General features: G+C 42.2%; 1 protein-coding gene across 1 annotated transcript in view; it reads right to left on the bottom strand.

Annotated features, from left to right (window-relative positions):
- The window catches only part of LOC123762437 (zinc finger protein GLIS2-like), a 21247-nt gene extending 6559 nt beyond the window's left edge, over nucleotides 1–14688 (bottom strand). The window contains exons 1-4 of the mRNA XM_069325226.1: nucleotides 13862–14688; nucleotides 12287–13587; nucleotides 1045–1182; nucleotides 1–33 (exon numbers count right to left, since the gene is read on the bottom strand). The exon at nucleotides 1–33 is cut by the window's left edge and continues 86 nt beyond it. Coding sequence (XP_069181327.1) covers nucleotides 1–33; nucleotides 1045–1182; nucleotides 12287–12345 — 230 coding nt within the window. The 5' untranslated portion in view covers nucleotides 12346–13587; nucleotides 13862–14688. The remainder of the gene's footprint in view (nucleotides 34–1044; nucleotides 1183–12286; nucleotides 13588–13861) is intronic.
- Nucleotides 14689–15067: the final 379 nt, after the last annotated feature.

The following is a 15067-nucleotide window of genomic DNA, read 5'->3' as shown; positions in this document are numbered from 1 at the left end:
GTGTGGGTGCGGATGTGGATAAGCATCTTGTATCTGTGTGAGCAGGAGGTAGTTCATTAGTATTAGTAGTAGTCTTAGTAGTAGTAGTAGTAGTAGTAGTAGTAGTAGTAGTAGTAGTAGTAGTAGTAGTAGAGAAGTAGTAGAAGGAGTTGTAGTAGTAAAGAAGCAGTAGTATAAGTAGTAGTAGTAGCAGTAGGCTTGTAATCTTGGTGGCCAAATAAGAATAAATAATATGAATAATTCACCTTTCAAAGGCCTTCATGTGCAATTTATTTTACTAAATATAAATGTAAACACTTTATTCCATGACAGCTCAAAATCAGACTTAATTCATCATCAAAATCTCTACACAATCTCAGTAATTTTGAATATCAAGAAGCGGTGAAGCCTCTATGGTACTCAAAGTCCCTTCAATACTACGTCCCTTAAGGTTGGATCCCTCACAGCTCTCCATCCCTCTATTCCTGTGTCTATATACCGCTCAAGACTCCTGTTCTTGGGAATCTGAAGTCTACCTCAGCTTTTAATCCTCTAGTATTTATTCTATGTAAGACCTCTTGAGAGCTATAACCCTTAGCCTTTGAAACCAATTTTGACACCTTTGATCTTGGAATACTTGCGTCGAAACCCTTTGGTCTAGCGCATCGTTAAAGCATTTGTCCCTTTGGAACCGAAGGTCTACATACTGAGCCTCTTTCTTCAGGATCACCGGAGACCCAAAAGAGTTCAACGTTTTGGTCTTGGAGTACCTGAGATCTCATTAGCATTAAAACTCTTAGACCTGAGTCACAGTAAGCTTACCTAGCGATGAAGCTCTTGGTCCCAAACCTCTAAATGCCTACCTAGCTCTAAGGGCTTTGATCAGGTCCAATGTATTCGCCTAGCGTTGAAATCCTCGAATCTGGGATCACTAGAGATCTATCTAGCTTCGAAACTCTTGGCTCCAGGTCACTGGAGACCTATCAAGCATTAAAGCTTTGAATCTGCATTACTGGAGACCTAACTGAATTGAAACCCTTTGGTGGTGTGCCGCTGCATACATACCTAGCGTTGAAGCCCTTGGTCCTGGAGCACCCATGCCAAAAACAGAAGAAAGCGCCGTGCTGGGAGGTCACGTGGGCAGCGGTGAGATGCGACACCAGCTCGTCCAGGCTCTCAAAGCCCAGTCCACAGCCGACCCATCTGCAAGTGATTTAATACGTACTGGTTAGTAATGACGTTCAGTTACAGCCCCGCTCCTGTGACAGGTAAGTCCACTACGGGCTCACCATAGCCCGTGCTACTTGGAACTTTTTTGTTCCCAGTAGCTGAATCTATAACAACAACAACAACAACGTTAGTTATGAGTCGAAGAAATGTAAGGGACATATTCAGTACCAATTTAATGCACTGAAGGAATAAGTTGTGAGAGCCACCTCTAACAAGTTTTACAAAGAATTCGAACGTCAGAAAAGTTAAATTATAACACAACAGGTCGAGCAGGACTAGTTGGAGGGGCACATCACTTTTCCCGGAGTCACTGATAAGTATGAAAAATAGTAGTGACTGGGTAGTGCCAATTACTGTCGTGTTTGCGTGACTCAGTCAATATCACTAAATACAATAATGACATTATCAGTTCAGTAGTTATCAAGATCAGTAGTAATAGCAGTGGTCATAGTAGTAGTAGTAGTTGTGGTAGTAGTAATAGTAGTAGTAATAATCGTAGTAGTAGCGGTAGCAACAGTAATATTGGTTGTAGTAGTATAATTAGCAGCTTTAATAGTGGCTTTTAGCAACAGTAGTAGTAGTAGTAGTAGTAGTAGTCGTGGTGGTGGTGGAAGTAGTAGAAGCAGCAGTAGTAATTTAGTTGTAGTAGGAGTGGTTGTGGTGGCTGTTGAAGAACTGACAATATCATCAGTACCAAAACTGCCAGAAATAACATTAATAATAATAGAAATAATAATACAAATATAAATAATAAGAAACAAAATAAGTGTGTTTACTGTTGCACACAAAAGAATAGCGTCAATCTGATGTCAGTTTTTGACATCAGTTTTTTATGTCTTTTTTTTTTTACATTATGAAACAGTTAACGTTTCATAATTTGTTTTCGTCCAGTGCAGCTTGTAAAGAAAAATTGCGCATATCAACCTAAAACCCCCGTGGTGGGAAAAATAGTTTTGGCCCGAAAATAATGAACACTCAGTTTCTCTCTCTCTCTCTCTCTCTCTCTCTCTCTCTCTCTCTCTCTCTCTCTCTCTCTCTCTCTCTCTCTCTCTCTCTCTCTCTCTCTCTCTCTCTCTCTCTCTCTCTCTCTCTCTCTCTCTCTCTCTCTCTCTCTCTCTCTCTCTCTCTCTCTCTCTCTCTCTCTCTCTCTCTCTCTCTCTCTCTCTCTCTTTCTCTCTCTCTCTCTCTCTCTCTCTCTCTCTCTCTCTCTCTCTCTCTCTCTCTCTCTCTCTCTCTCTCTCTCTCTCTCTCTCTCTCTCTCTCTCTCTCTCTCTCTCTCTCTTTCTCTCTCTCTCTCTCTCTCTCTCTCTCTCTCTCTCTCTCCACTCCCCGTTGACCTGATCAACACACACGCACACCCAACACCACGACCGGCCCCCAGCTGTGCGTGTGTGTGTGTGGGTGTGCGTGTGTGTGTACATCTCAGCTGGTGTGCGGGGGGGCCTGGGTCCAATTTCAGACATACACACACTCGCACACACACATAAACAGCGTGCCGAAGCCAAGTGAATAGAGGTGTTTTACGGCTTGAGAGTGTGCGGTGTTGCAGACATAGGAGTGGAGGGAGGATAGAGTGCTGTAGAGGGATGCAATGTATGGGCGTGTATAGAGGGATGGGTGTATAAGTGTATATCTGAATATAGGTGTATGGATGCGTAGGTGTGTATTTACATAGTTTTACCTGCATGGTTGATCTCTTGATCTTTGACCCTCCCGAGTTTCCTCTGAGGTTGTCTAACGCAATGATTCCCGACCTGTTTTTCTATCATATGTGATACTGAAATCGTGAGTGAAATTCGGTTCTTCTGTCTGTTAGTTTAGTTCGTTCCATTTCCCTCTATGCAAGAAATGCAAAACAAACGTTCTAGCATTTCTGAATCAAAAATTCGAAATTCCGTCCAAGCCCTCTTGTTCTGTTTGTATGTATTCATTGTGAACAATTCTTCATTTTTCACTCTGTTAATAATTATTATTTTATGTTTTGATCATGTCTCCTCTCTCTCTCTCTCTCTCTCTCTCTCTCTCTCTCTCTCTCTCTCTCTCTCTCTCTCTCTCTCTCTCTCTCTCTCTCTCTCTCTCTCTCTCTCTCTCTCTCTCTCTCTCTCTCTCTCTCTCTCTCTCTCTCTCTCTCTCTCTCTCTCTCTCTCTCTCTCTCTCTCTCTCTCTCTCTCTCATAAAGGAAAAAGGACACTTGGAATGGTACAGAAGTTTGCAAGGAGGCTCGTCCCAGAATTATAAGCGATGAGGTATAAAGAAAAACAAATGGACCTAAGGGAGCTGATAAAAAGATGAGAGAGAGGGAGGCGACAGACATGATACAGACATACGAAATACTTAGGGGGGGGGGGGGGGTTGACAAAGTGGAAAAAAAGGAGATGTTACGACGAGTACCAAGAGAAATAGAGGGCATGGGTGGATTAAGCTTCAGAAACAGATCATTAACAGATCAGGAGTCATTGCATTTGACAACAGGGTCTGAAGGAGCAATGACAGCTAGAGCTCGATCCTGCAGGCACAAATAGGTGAGTACAAAAAGGAGTCCACACACACACACACACACACACACACACACACACACACACACACACACACACACACACACACACACACACACACACACACACACACACACACACACACACACACACACACACACACATACACACACACACACACATTAGGAAGGACTTAGGCGGGACTAAAGAGCCAGAGCTCAACCCTCGTAAGCACAACTAAGTGAGTACACACATACATACAGTCCTAGTACTATGAGGCATGAGTTACGAGGAAAGGCTGCGTGAAATACACCTCACGACTCTGGAATACAGAAATGTAAGGGGAGACATGATCACTACCTACAAACTTCTCAGTGGAATTGACAGGGTAGATAAGGATAAACTGTTTAACACGGGTAGAAAGTAAACAAGGGGACACAGGAGGAAACTGAGTACCTAAATGAGCCACATGGACGTTAGAAAGAACTTTTTCAGTGTCAGAGTAGTTAACAGATGGAATGCATTAGGCAATGATGTGGTGGAGGCTGACTCCATACACAGTTTCAAATGTAGATATGACACAGCCCAATAGGCTCAGCAATCTGTACAAGAGTTGATTGACAGTCGAGAGGCGGGACCAAAGAGCCAGAGCTTAACCCTCGCAAGCACAACTAGGTGAGAAGAACTAGGTGAGTACACACACACTCACACTTTCAGAAACATAAATTATATTATTTTTCCTTGAAGATATTTTATATTAATTGTACAGAATCAGAACTCGAAGAAATGGACTAAGGACTTATAGAACGTAAAATAGTGTCAGTAAAAGAAGGCAGAGAGAGAGAGAGCGAGAGAGAGAGAGAGAGAGAGAGAGAGAGAGAGAGAGAGAGAGAGAGAGAGAGAGAGAGAGAGAGAGAGAGAGAGAGAGAGAGAGAGAGAGAGAGAGAGAGAGAGATAATAATTACATTAACTACAACTGCAACAATTCACATTAACAACAACAAATAAGAAAATATCGACAACAATCAGTTTACAAATAATGAACAACTCAGCAGATCTGGCGGCCAGAGAGGACAGGCTCACGGAGGCTGGCCTCAGCATCTTAATAATCCCCTCACTGGACCCACACACACCCCTCGCTCCCTACCCCTCACTGGACCCACACACACCTGGCTCCCTACCCATCACTGGACCCACACACACCCCTCGCTCCCTACCCCTCACTGGACCCACACACCCCTCCCTCCCTACCCATCACTGGACCCACACACACCCCTGCTCCCTACCCATCACTGGACCCACACACCCCTGGCGTAATGACTCACTACCGCCACCAATAGCGCCGTACACACACACTTCGTGACGCACCTCAAACTAGCCAGCTTTGCGTCTTTGATTGCCTACGCAAATATTTCAGTATGAATATAAACAAAGTAGAGAGTGATAGACAGAGGAAAATGTTTTATATCCTGAAGAGTTAATTCATGAAAGGAAGTGGTTCAATGAGAGAGAGAGAGAGAGAAAGAGAGAGAGAGAGAGAGAGAGAGAGAGAGAGAGAGAGAGAGAGAGAGAGAGAGAGAGAGAGAGAGAGAGAGAGAGAAGAGAGTAGTACCTATTTTAGTGAGGGTTTTAATACAGTTGCCTGCTGTGCTCTGCTGAAGCTGATAGCTGTGTAGCACTGATTATTGGTTTCAGAACCTGCTCACTGTATGGCGCCTTGCTGCTAGTGAAATATAACTATGGTTGTTACTTCTACTGCAACTTATAACAGTGATAATGATGCTGCCTTGGCTGCCATTAGTATCAGTGATTCGTTTACTGATACTGCTAATGCCCACTACTACTATTACTACTGATACCAGCATTACGGATTAATGCCTAATAATCGCCCTGCCCCTATTACCACTTCCTTAACTACTACCACCCCCCCTATTACCACTTCCTTAACTACTACCACCCCCTATTACCACTTCCTTAACTACTACCACCCCCCTATTACCACTTCCTTAACTACTACCACCCCCTATTACCACTTCCTTAACTACTACCACCCCCCTATTACCACTTCCTTAACTACTACCACCCCCTATTACCACTTCCTTAACTACTACCACCCCCCTATTACCACTTCCTTAACTACTACCACCCCCCTATTACCACTTCCTTAACTACTACCACCCCCCTATTACCACTTCCTTAACTACTACCACCCCCCTATTACCACTTCCTTAACTACTACCACCCCCTATTACCACTTCCTTAACTACTACCACCCCCCTATTACCACTTCCTTAACTACTACCACCCCCCTATTACCACTTCCTTAACTACTACCACCCCCCTATTACCACTTCCTTAACTACTACCACCCCCCTCATTATTACCAGCCCCAATACCTGCCACCATTTCCCTTTACTATCGTTTCTGCTACCACCTCAGCACTACTACCATTTTAACTACCACTACCACTACTACCATTTTCTTGATTATTACCTCCTCTCCTACCACTACTCCCATTGCTACCACCTACCCTACCACCACCCCCAACTACCACCACCCCCAACTACCACCACCACAACTACCATCACTCTTGCAGCACTCGACAAAGATAACCATTTAATGATTACTCTGTAGTTCCATTATTGAAAATAATTAAACGTAATCTTTGTAAATCCCTCCAAATTGAAGATAATATTATTATCAATCACTTCAGATACCAAGACTGAATAAGTATGGTAATCCTTTATTGTTATTATTTGAGTTTTTTATTAGTTATTTATTAGAAAATGTTATTAATTGTTGTAACAAATTATGTAACATGTCAAGAACTTTATGGAACAACATTTTTTTTTAATATAACAACAATATTAACTAATTAAAATAATATTTTTACAATTAAGTGTAAACTTTGCGACCTCAAACTATAAAATTTTATTTTCATATTTATCTTCACACGTGTTCAATTGCTTCTTCCTCCTTTCTTCTCCTCTTCCTCTATTCTTATCCTCTCCTGTTCCTTTATTTCTCTCCTCTTCCACCTCATTCTCTCCTCCTTCTCCCCCCTTTCCTCTAGTCATCTCCTCCTCCCCATATTCCTCCATTTCTCTTCTCCTCCTCCTCCCTTTCCTTCATTCCTCTCTTTCCCATTTTCCTCCTTCCCTTTCCTGTATTCTCCCTTCCCTACGGCGGCTGCAAAGCTCATCCACATATTTCAAACATGGAAGTAACCACTTTCCCCTCACCCAACCTTCCCCTTTTCTTCCCCCCCTTTCCTCTTTCCCCTTCCCTCCGTCCCCTCTTTCCTCCCCCTCCTTCCCCCCTTTCCCCTCTCCCTACCTACCCCTCCCTCTCTCCCCCGACAACTTTCCCACGTAACACAAACAAGGAAAAAATGACGCTCTTCCCCTCTCAAGTTGACCTCATTGTTTGTCTATGATTGTTAGTGTCAGTGCTGGTTGGAATTGATTGTGTTTTTGGCACTGTTATTGATGGCACTGTTATTGATGGCACTGTTATTGTTAGTGTTATTGTTAGTGTTATTGATGGCACTGTTATTGTTAGTGTTATTGATGGCACTGTTATTGTTAGTGTAATTGATGGCACTGTTATTGTTAGTGTTATTGATGGCACTGTTATTGCTAGTGTTATTGATGGCACTGTTATTGCTACTGTTATTGATGGCACTGTTATTGCTAGTGTTATTGATGGCTCTGTTATTGCTACTGTTATTGATGGCACTGTTATTGCTAGTGTTATTGATGAATCTGTTATTGCTAGTGTTATTGATGAATCTGTTATTGCTAGTGTTATTGATGGCACTGTTATTGTTAGTGTTATTGATGGCACTGTTATTGCTACTGTTATTGATGGCACTGTTATTGCTACTGTTATTGATGGCACTGTTATTGCTAGTGTTATTCATGAATCTGTTATTGCTAGTGTTATTGATGGCACTGCTATTGCTAGTGTTATTGATGAATCTGTTATTGCTAGTGTTATTGATGAATCTGTTATTGCTAGTGTTATTGATGGCACTGTCATTGTTAGTGTTATTGATAGCACTGTTATTGCTACTGTTATTGATGGCACTGTTATTGCTACTGTTATTGATGGCACTGTTATTGCTAGTGTTATTCATGAATCTGTTATTGCTAGTGTTATTGATGGCACTGTTATTGCTAGTGTTATTGATGAATCTGTTATTGCTAGTGTTATTGATGAATCTGTTATTGCTAGTGTTATTGATGGCACTGTCATTTTTAGTGTTATTGATGGCACTGTTATTGCTACTGTTATTGATGAATCTGTTATTCCTTTTGTTTTTATTAATTAAAAATATTGCTTTTCTTATTGTTATTTCTACTGTCATTTTCTAAACTTTTTGTTAGTGACTGGTTATTGCAACTGTTATTATAGTTATCTATATTATATGTATAATGTTCTTGTTATTGCTTAGTTATGGCATTGTTATTTTTCTTGTTATGGCATAATTATCTTTCTTGTTATTGCTTAGTTATGGTAACTGTTATTCGTGTTATTGTCTAGTTATTATTCTTGTTGTTATTGATAAGTTATTGCCAATGTTATTTCTGTCGTGTTATTGTTATTATCCAGTAATTACCAATGTTATTGACGGTAGCGTTTAGGTATTGTAACTGTTCTGGATGCCACTGACACAAATTTTCTGACTGTTATCATTTTTGATCCCTTTGTTATTTTTTGTTCTTGTCTTTTGAAGTTGTTCTTGAGCTTGTTATTGTTTAGATTCTATTGAGAATGTGAGTTATTATTTCTATTGACAATGTCAGTGACAGCTTCTATTGCAATAATTTTTACTCTAAGAAATATCTCTATTAATAGTTATCTTATAATAACTCCAATGAAAACTGTTGTAGTTATTCATAGGTATACAATTACTGTCACTTATATAATCACTGAAATTATTATTCTTAATAATTCTGTCCTTATTACACTTACTAATCTTATTTTTATTACTATTGATAACCTTATTATTAGTTATCTTATTGATTATATTATGAATACTGTTATTAACCATTATATGATTTCATTTATTAATCTTATTATTTTAACTCTTATTAGCTCTATCATTATTATTACACTTTTATTGTAATAATAATTATAATTATTATAGAATAATTATAACACACTAATAATATTACTCATATTAGCCCTATTATTATTACTCTAATTACCCCATTATGATTATTCTTGTTAATCCTATTACTATTACTTAGATTAACCCTATTATAGTTTCTCTTATTAACCTTAATATTATCTCAAAATTTAACACTTTTAATTTTACAGTTATTAACACTATTACTATTGCTCTTATTGAGAGAGAAAAGATCGACAGACAGACAGACAGACAGACAGACAGACAGACAGACAGACAGACAGACAGACAGAAAATAAAGAAAGGAGAAAGGAAGAGGAAAAGGATCGAGAGAGAGAGACAAGAGAACAAGTAACAATAGGTAACTGTTATCTCACTCAGAAGACGAACGATCAGTAGTTCTACTTAAGAGGAAAGTCGTGACAGCTGTTTTCTTAACGTCACATAACCCATGACCTCCTAACAGTGACAGTCAACACGTGACAACCGTGTCAAACACAGATAGTCAAACGGCAGTACTCGTTCAGAGTGCAAGATCTAATCAAAGTTTCTTTTGTTAGAAGAGAGGAGAGAGGGAGGGCATAATGTTCACACACACACACACACACACACACACACACACACACACACACACACACACACACACACACACACACACACACACACACACACACACACACACACACACACACACTGCATTAGGTAGTGAGGTGGTGGAGGCAGACTCCATGCACAGTTTCAAGTGTAGATATGATAGAGCCCAGTAGGCTCATGAACCTGTACACCAGTTGATTGACAGTTGAGAGGAGGGATCAAAGACCCAGTGCTCAACCCCCACAAACACAATTAGCTTAGTACAACAAGGTGAGTACCCCCCCCCCCTCACATATAAACCAACAAAACCAGACAACAGAAGCCATGAAAGCAGTAGAAAATTACAATACCCTATAAAGCAACAGACCACACAATTATTTTGGCTCTATACTCTAAATAAGATTGACAGATATGCACTGCTTAAATTGCTGAAATTTTAGACGACCGTCCGTCAAGGGTCATTAATTTAAAAGCGAAATTATATATATATATATATATATATATATATATATATATATATATATATATATATATATATATATATATATATATATATATATATATATATAATGTATGTATACTTACCTAGACACTTACCTATATGTTCTGACATAGATGTAATGCAATGACTTCTCTCCCTGTCCTATTACATAATTGCATTTAAAATGAGTTGGCCTTCATTAGACTCACTCAATACATTAATGCCAATTACAATGAAAAATGAATTTTTCTTCAACTCTGCGATTCATTTGAGTCTTTACATGTCATAAGAGCCCCCGTCGTGCGTTGTTTCTAGCTTTGAACATTCCTTTTAGTCTGCAGTGCAAAATCTCCTTAAAATCGTATACAGTACGTTGTTATGAATCCCTTATATTTTCTTTCTCTTTTTCAGGCTGGTGAGGTAGACGTGGTCTAGTTTCATAAGCTGTGTGTATGTGTGTGAAAGAGAGAGAGAGAGAGAGAAAGAGAGAGAGAGAGAGAGAGAGAGAGAGAGAGAGAGAGAGAGAGAGAGAGAGAGAGAGAGAGAGAGAGAGAGAGAGAGAGAGAGAGAGAGAGAGAGAGAGAGAGAGAGAGGGAGAGAGAAAGAGAGAGAGAAAGAGAGAGACGCTTACTATGAGTTTAATAAGCGGGAGGGAAACATTTGTCCAGATTTATGAGGCATTCATTTATGTTTTCCTCATACAAATCTGTGTAGTATATCTCGGCGTTACACTCATGCATTGCATTTAAAAAAAATAATGTAGTTTTAAACTGCATTGTTTCATTGTCCATCGACTGCAGAGTATGAACCACACAATCATGACTGAAAGCAAATGGCCCAACCCCCCACATATATGCAAATAAATGCATGTACGGACGTTTCGGACCATCTGGGCCTCTAACTCGCCAAGAGTCAATATAAGACATGAAGGAATTTTTCCCAATCTTCCTACTTTTAATTAAACTACATTTTCTGTTGTCTCCCTCTTCCTATTCTATATTTATTTATCCTACCCCAGCTCCCTCCTTTACATCTGCCAGTGTAAGTATATGTTATCGTATCCTCATGCTTGAAGTTACTTCAGTACGATGGCGTGAAAATTTCTCTGGTGTCAACACTGGTATTACTGAGACAAATCAATGGGAGCCATGAGGAGGATTCGAACCCTGTCACTTGAGTACTCCCAAGCTAGCGCCATATAGTCCACAGGCCTATATGGTCAAATCCACCTCACGGCTTCTACTGATTTTCTCATTGATACATCACGTCAATGTGCTTTTATTGTGTACTGTTAGCACTGGTATTCCTGAACAGCTGAACAGATTTACGTCCCTCAAAGAGGTTTAAGTGGGTTTTGTGCTTAGCCAACAATCTTGAGATGATTGTTGACGAATTTTGTTAAATTCATTACTCGTGCTGCTGCTAGGACTATTGTAAAGGCTATTGCTTCGACTCTTTGGCGATCATAACAGCTGCTACTAGCATTATTTTGCTGCAATTACAACATCTTTTAGCACTATTTTGCTGCTATTAGAGTGACCTGCTATCATTAGTGACCTGCTTTGACAACAGTCACTAATACAACGACTCCTTCTATTAGCACCACTTTTACTGCTGCTGCTCCCATAACAACACAAACTACCATGACTGCTGTTGCAACAGTGTGACAAAAACTACCATTATTAGCGGTGTTGCCTCAGCTGCTACACTCAGAACATGCACTACTTTAGTACTACTTTTACTTCTTTCAAAAATTTATTAGACGTAGTACAACTTCTTATGCTCTGAACCTTACCTTGAGTTTATATAAACGTGTATTGCTTTGGTATCCAACACAAAGGATTACAGTCATTTGACTGAAGAAAAAAAACGCGAAAGTGAACACTCGCTCGATGGATATCAAATCAAGTGGCCTGGAGGAAGGTACCTGACACCTCTGTTATTTCCCTAAGATGCTATGCTACCTACCTATGCTATCCAGGAGAGAGGTCGAAACAGATGGAGTCAATAAGTGATCCCTGGCGGACCTTATTGGTAGACTATAGAAAAACCGAGGCAGGTTTGGAAGGTATTTAACCACAGGCACTATATAGGAATTACAGAACCAATTCAATTAGTCAGCATAATGGCTTCGCTGGAATTTGATGCTTCTGAAGATGTTTTAAAAGTTTCAGAACATTTTCAAATGGCTAATTTCTTAAGGGGGCGTGTTAGAAATCAATGGCGGAAGAAGAACCTTGGGCAGCATTCAAAGGGTTTGTTGGTGGTGGGTGGGGGGGGGGGCAACAAAAAAATATATATATAGTCCTGATTTGAACAAGCTAAATGGAAAAGGTTTTAATACATTGCTGGTGAAATGATTAGGAGACCTACTTGCATATGAGATCGGGCGTTTCTTGTTCCCCTGGAGACATTGGGCAGTCTGGCGTCATGGCCTGCAGCGGCGTGGTGGCTCCGTTGCCGTGGGCTGCAAGGGAGGTGATTCTGGACCTCTGGTGGCTGTGCTCTTAACGGAAATTGGCTCCTCTGGTGCACTTGTAAGGATTTCTCTTGTGGGTTCTGATGGTGCTGTTGAAGGTTAACGTCGAATAGTGTTACTGCTGCGGCTGTAAGTGGCTTTTGGAGTGCTTCCTGACGTTGTAAGGGGCTCTTAAGCCTCTTCTGTTGTTGTGAGCAGCTAATTTGGCTTTTCTGCTTGGTGTAGGTGATGTTGTGGCTCTTTCTGCTGCTTCGGATTGGTTTTCCAGTTACTGCTATGGTGGTGAGGCTTAATGGTCTTGTTGAAGTAGTGGAATAGTTGAAGATTTTGTTTCTTGGAGTATGAGGTTGGGAGCTTAGCTCACTCGTGGGTATGAGGTTGGGAGCTTAGCTCGCTCGTGGGTATGAGGTTGGGAGCTTAGCTCACTCGTGGGTATGAGGTTGGGAGCCAAGCTATCTTGTGGATATGATCAGCTGCTGTTACATTGGTCAGCCTTGACGATATGGGGCTGAAGTTATTCTCGATTATATATATCTACTTCTATATTTGATGTTTAAATAACTGGTACTTCTTACTGGTGCTGCGGTGACTAGCTTCTGTAGAGGGTACCTTTGCTTCTGTTGATGTCGTTGCTGTAAACGACGAGGGGACCGGATGCCAAAGGTATGGTGAGAAGTACAGTGTATACGATACACTAGTTGTAGGCTCCCGTTCTCGATAGATGTCTTAGTAGATTTTTCAACCATAGACTTTTATATTTGGCATTACTGATAGTAGTTTATGATCGTAAACAGTTTTCCGTTATAATATATTGGGATTTGCTATTATTTTTGCTTTAATTATTATTATTATTATGCTCCTTTTTTGATTGACAGGAGACATAAACACCTCACATGAGACTGTGAACAGTTAGGCTATTACTTGTTTCTCAGAATCCAGCTGGTCAAACCTGGTGTCAAATTTCTCGAAGGACGATTCACTGAAGGGGATCGAACCTGCGTCTTGATGCTGTCTCTCCAAGATAAACGATTTTGTCACATCACTCGATAACATCCGCGGTAGAGCATGAAATTGTCAATGTTATTTTTGTTGTATCTCTTATTTTTGTAATAATTTTGTTATCACTGTCTCGCTAGCCACATATCCTTCTTAGCACTTTTGATGGGGCGGTTTGGTCTTAGACACCGGACCGAACCTGCAAATTCAAAGACGAGGATTTAGAACCACACATAGAGGGGACACCACAAGGGAATGCACGACCTAGGCACATATCTTGAGGAGTACCGAACTGAATCAGAATATCCAGCTGTGACAGGAGGAAATATTTAAATACAAATGCACTTTGAGCAGTCCATATAGGACCTACTCGACGTATATGGATCTGAAAAGCATCAAGCAGCAATGTTCATTTTTTTTTAAGGGGAAAGGGAGGGATTGATCTTCGGGAAACGTGTGAGGTGTGTGCGCACCTTGTGGTGAAGGCGGGCGTAATGTGGGCGGTGCGGAGTGCGCGTTGAGGGATGCGGCGTGTGCGACCGCTGCGGCGGGACTGTCGGCCAGCTTGCGGCGTGGTCAGGTCCCCGCCCCCCACCGCGCGCCCACCACCCACGGTCCCACACTCCGGGGGACACCACACCACCACACCTGCACTACCACAGTCTCGTACCTCCACACCCTCACCACGCCTCCCTCCTGACACTCTCATTGGCTCACTTCCCGGCTCGGCCTCCCCCAGCCACGCCCACCTTGGCATCTAGGCCAATCATGGGCGGCTGCGACAGGTGAGGGCGGGGCGGCAGCATCCATGGGCGGCTACGACAGGTGAGGGAGGGGCGGCAGCATCCAGGTAGGCGGGAAAGTGTCTGGCAGTAGTGGGAAGCTAACCGGCTCCAACCACGGAACAAAAATTGCCTTCTAGCGATAATATTTTTTGTCGTGGCTACCGAGAAGACCCCCACGGCAGCCCCGGCCTGGTCGAAGCTGCCTCACTCTGTCCACTGGCCGGTCCTGCTTGCCCACGACCGGCCAGCCCTATGCCAAGGGTGCATTGGCTCGGGTGAGGCCAACACATTCTTACCGGGATAACAGAAGAATGACTGAGGCCATGTTGATGGGAGACTGACAGTGGTGACGGCGGCTGACCCTTGATCACTGTGCACCGGCTGCGTCTACCTGCCCTTGGCCAGGTCTACCAGTCCTGGGAGCCAGGAAGAGCCACTTCACACTGACTCCCTGGCAGGAATGAGTCCCAGACTGCTCGAGCCACTTTCCCACCCCTTCTCACTTCAGTGGGTCGTGCCCATGGGAGCCACATCCCCTCGCCCCCATTGTGGTGCCAAATAGAGATATGGCTCTCGGGTTGTTCCGTTGGGAACCACACCTCTATAGTGGAGGTGTGGCTCCACACCGCCATAGGAAGCTATGTTTCTTAGGTTGTGCTACTTAGAGCAATGCCCAGCGGGTCATGCATTAGGAGCCACACTCCGTAGGTTACCCCACTAGGAGTCACACCCGTGGGTGACCCCACTAGGAGCCACACCCGTGGGTGACCCCACTAGGAGCTACACCCGTGGGTGACCCCACTAGGAGCCATACCCGTGGGTGACCCTACTAGGAGCCACACCCCGTGGGTGACCCCACTAGGAGCCACATACCATAGGTTATCCCACTAGGAG

Source organism: Procambarus clarkii, chromosome 2 (genome assembly GCF_040958095.1).
Source record: "Procambarus clarkii isolate CNS0578487 chromosome 2, FALCON_Pclarkii_2.0, whole genome shotgun sequence".
Taxonomy (NCBI): domain Eukaryota; kingdom Metazoa; phylum Arthropoda; class Malacostraca; order Decapoda; family Cambaridae; genus Procambarus; species Procambarus clarkii.
This window is presented reverse-complemented; position numbering and strand designations above follow the sequence as displayed.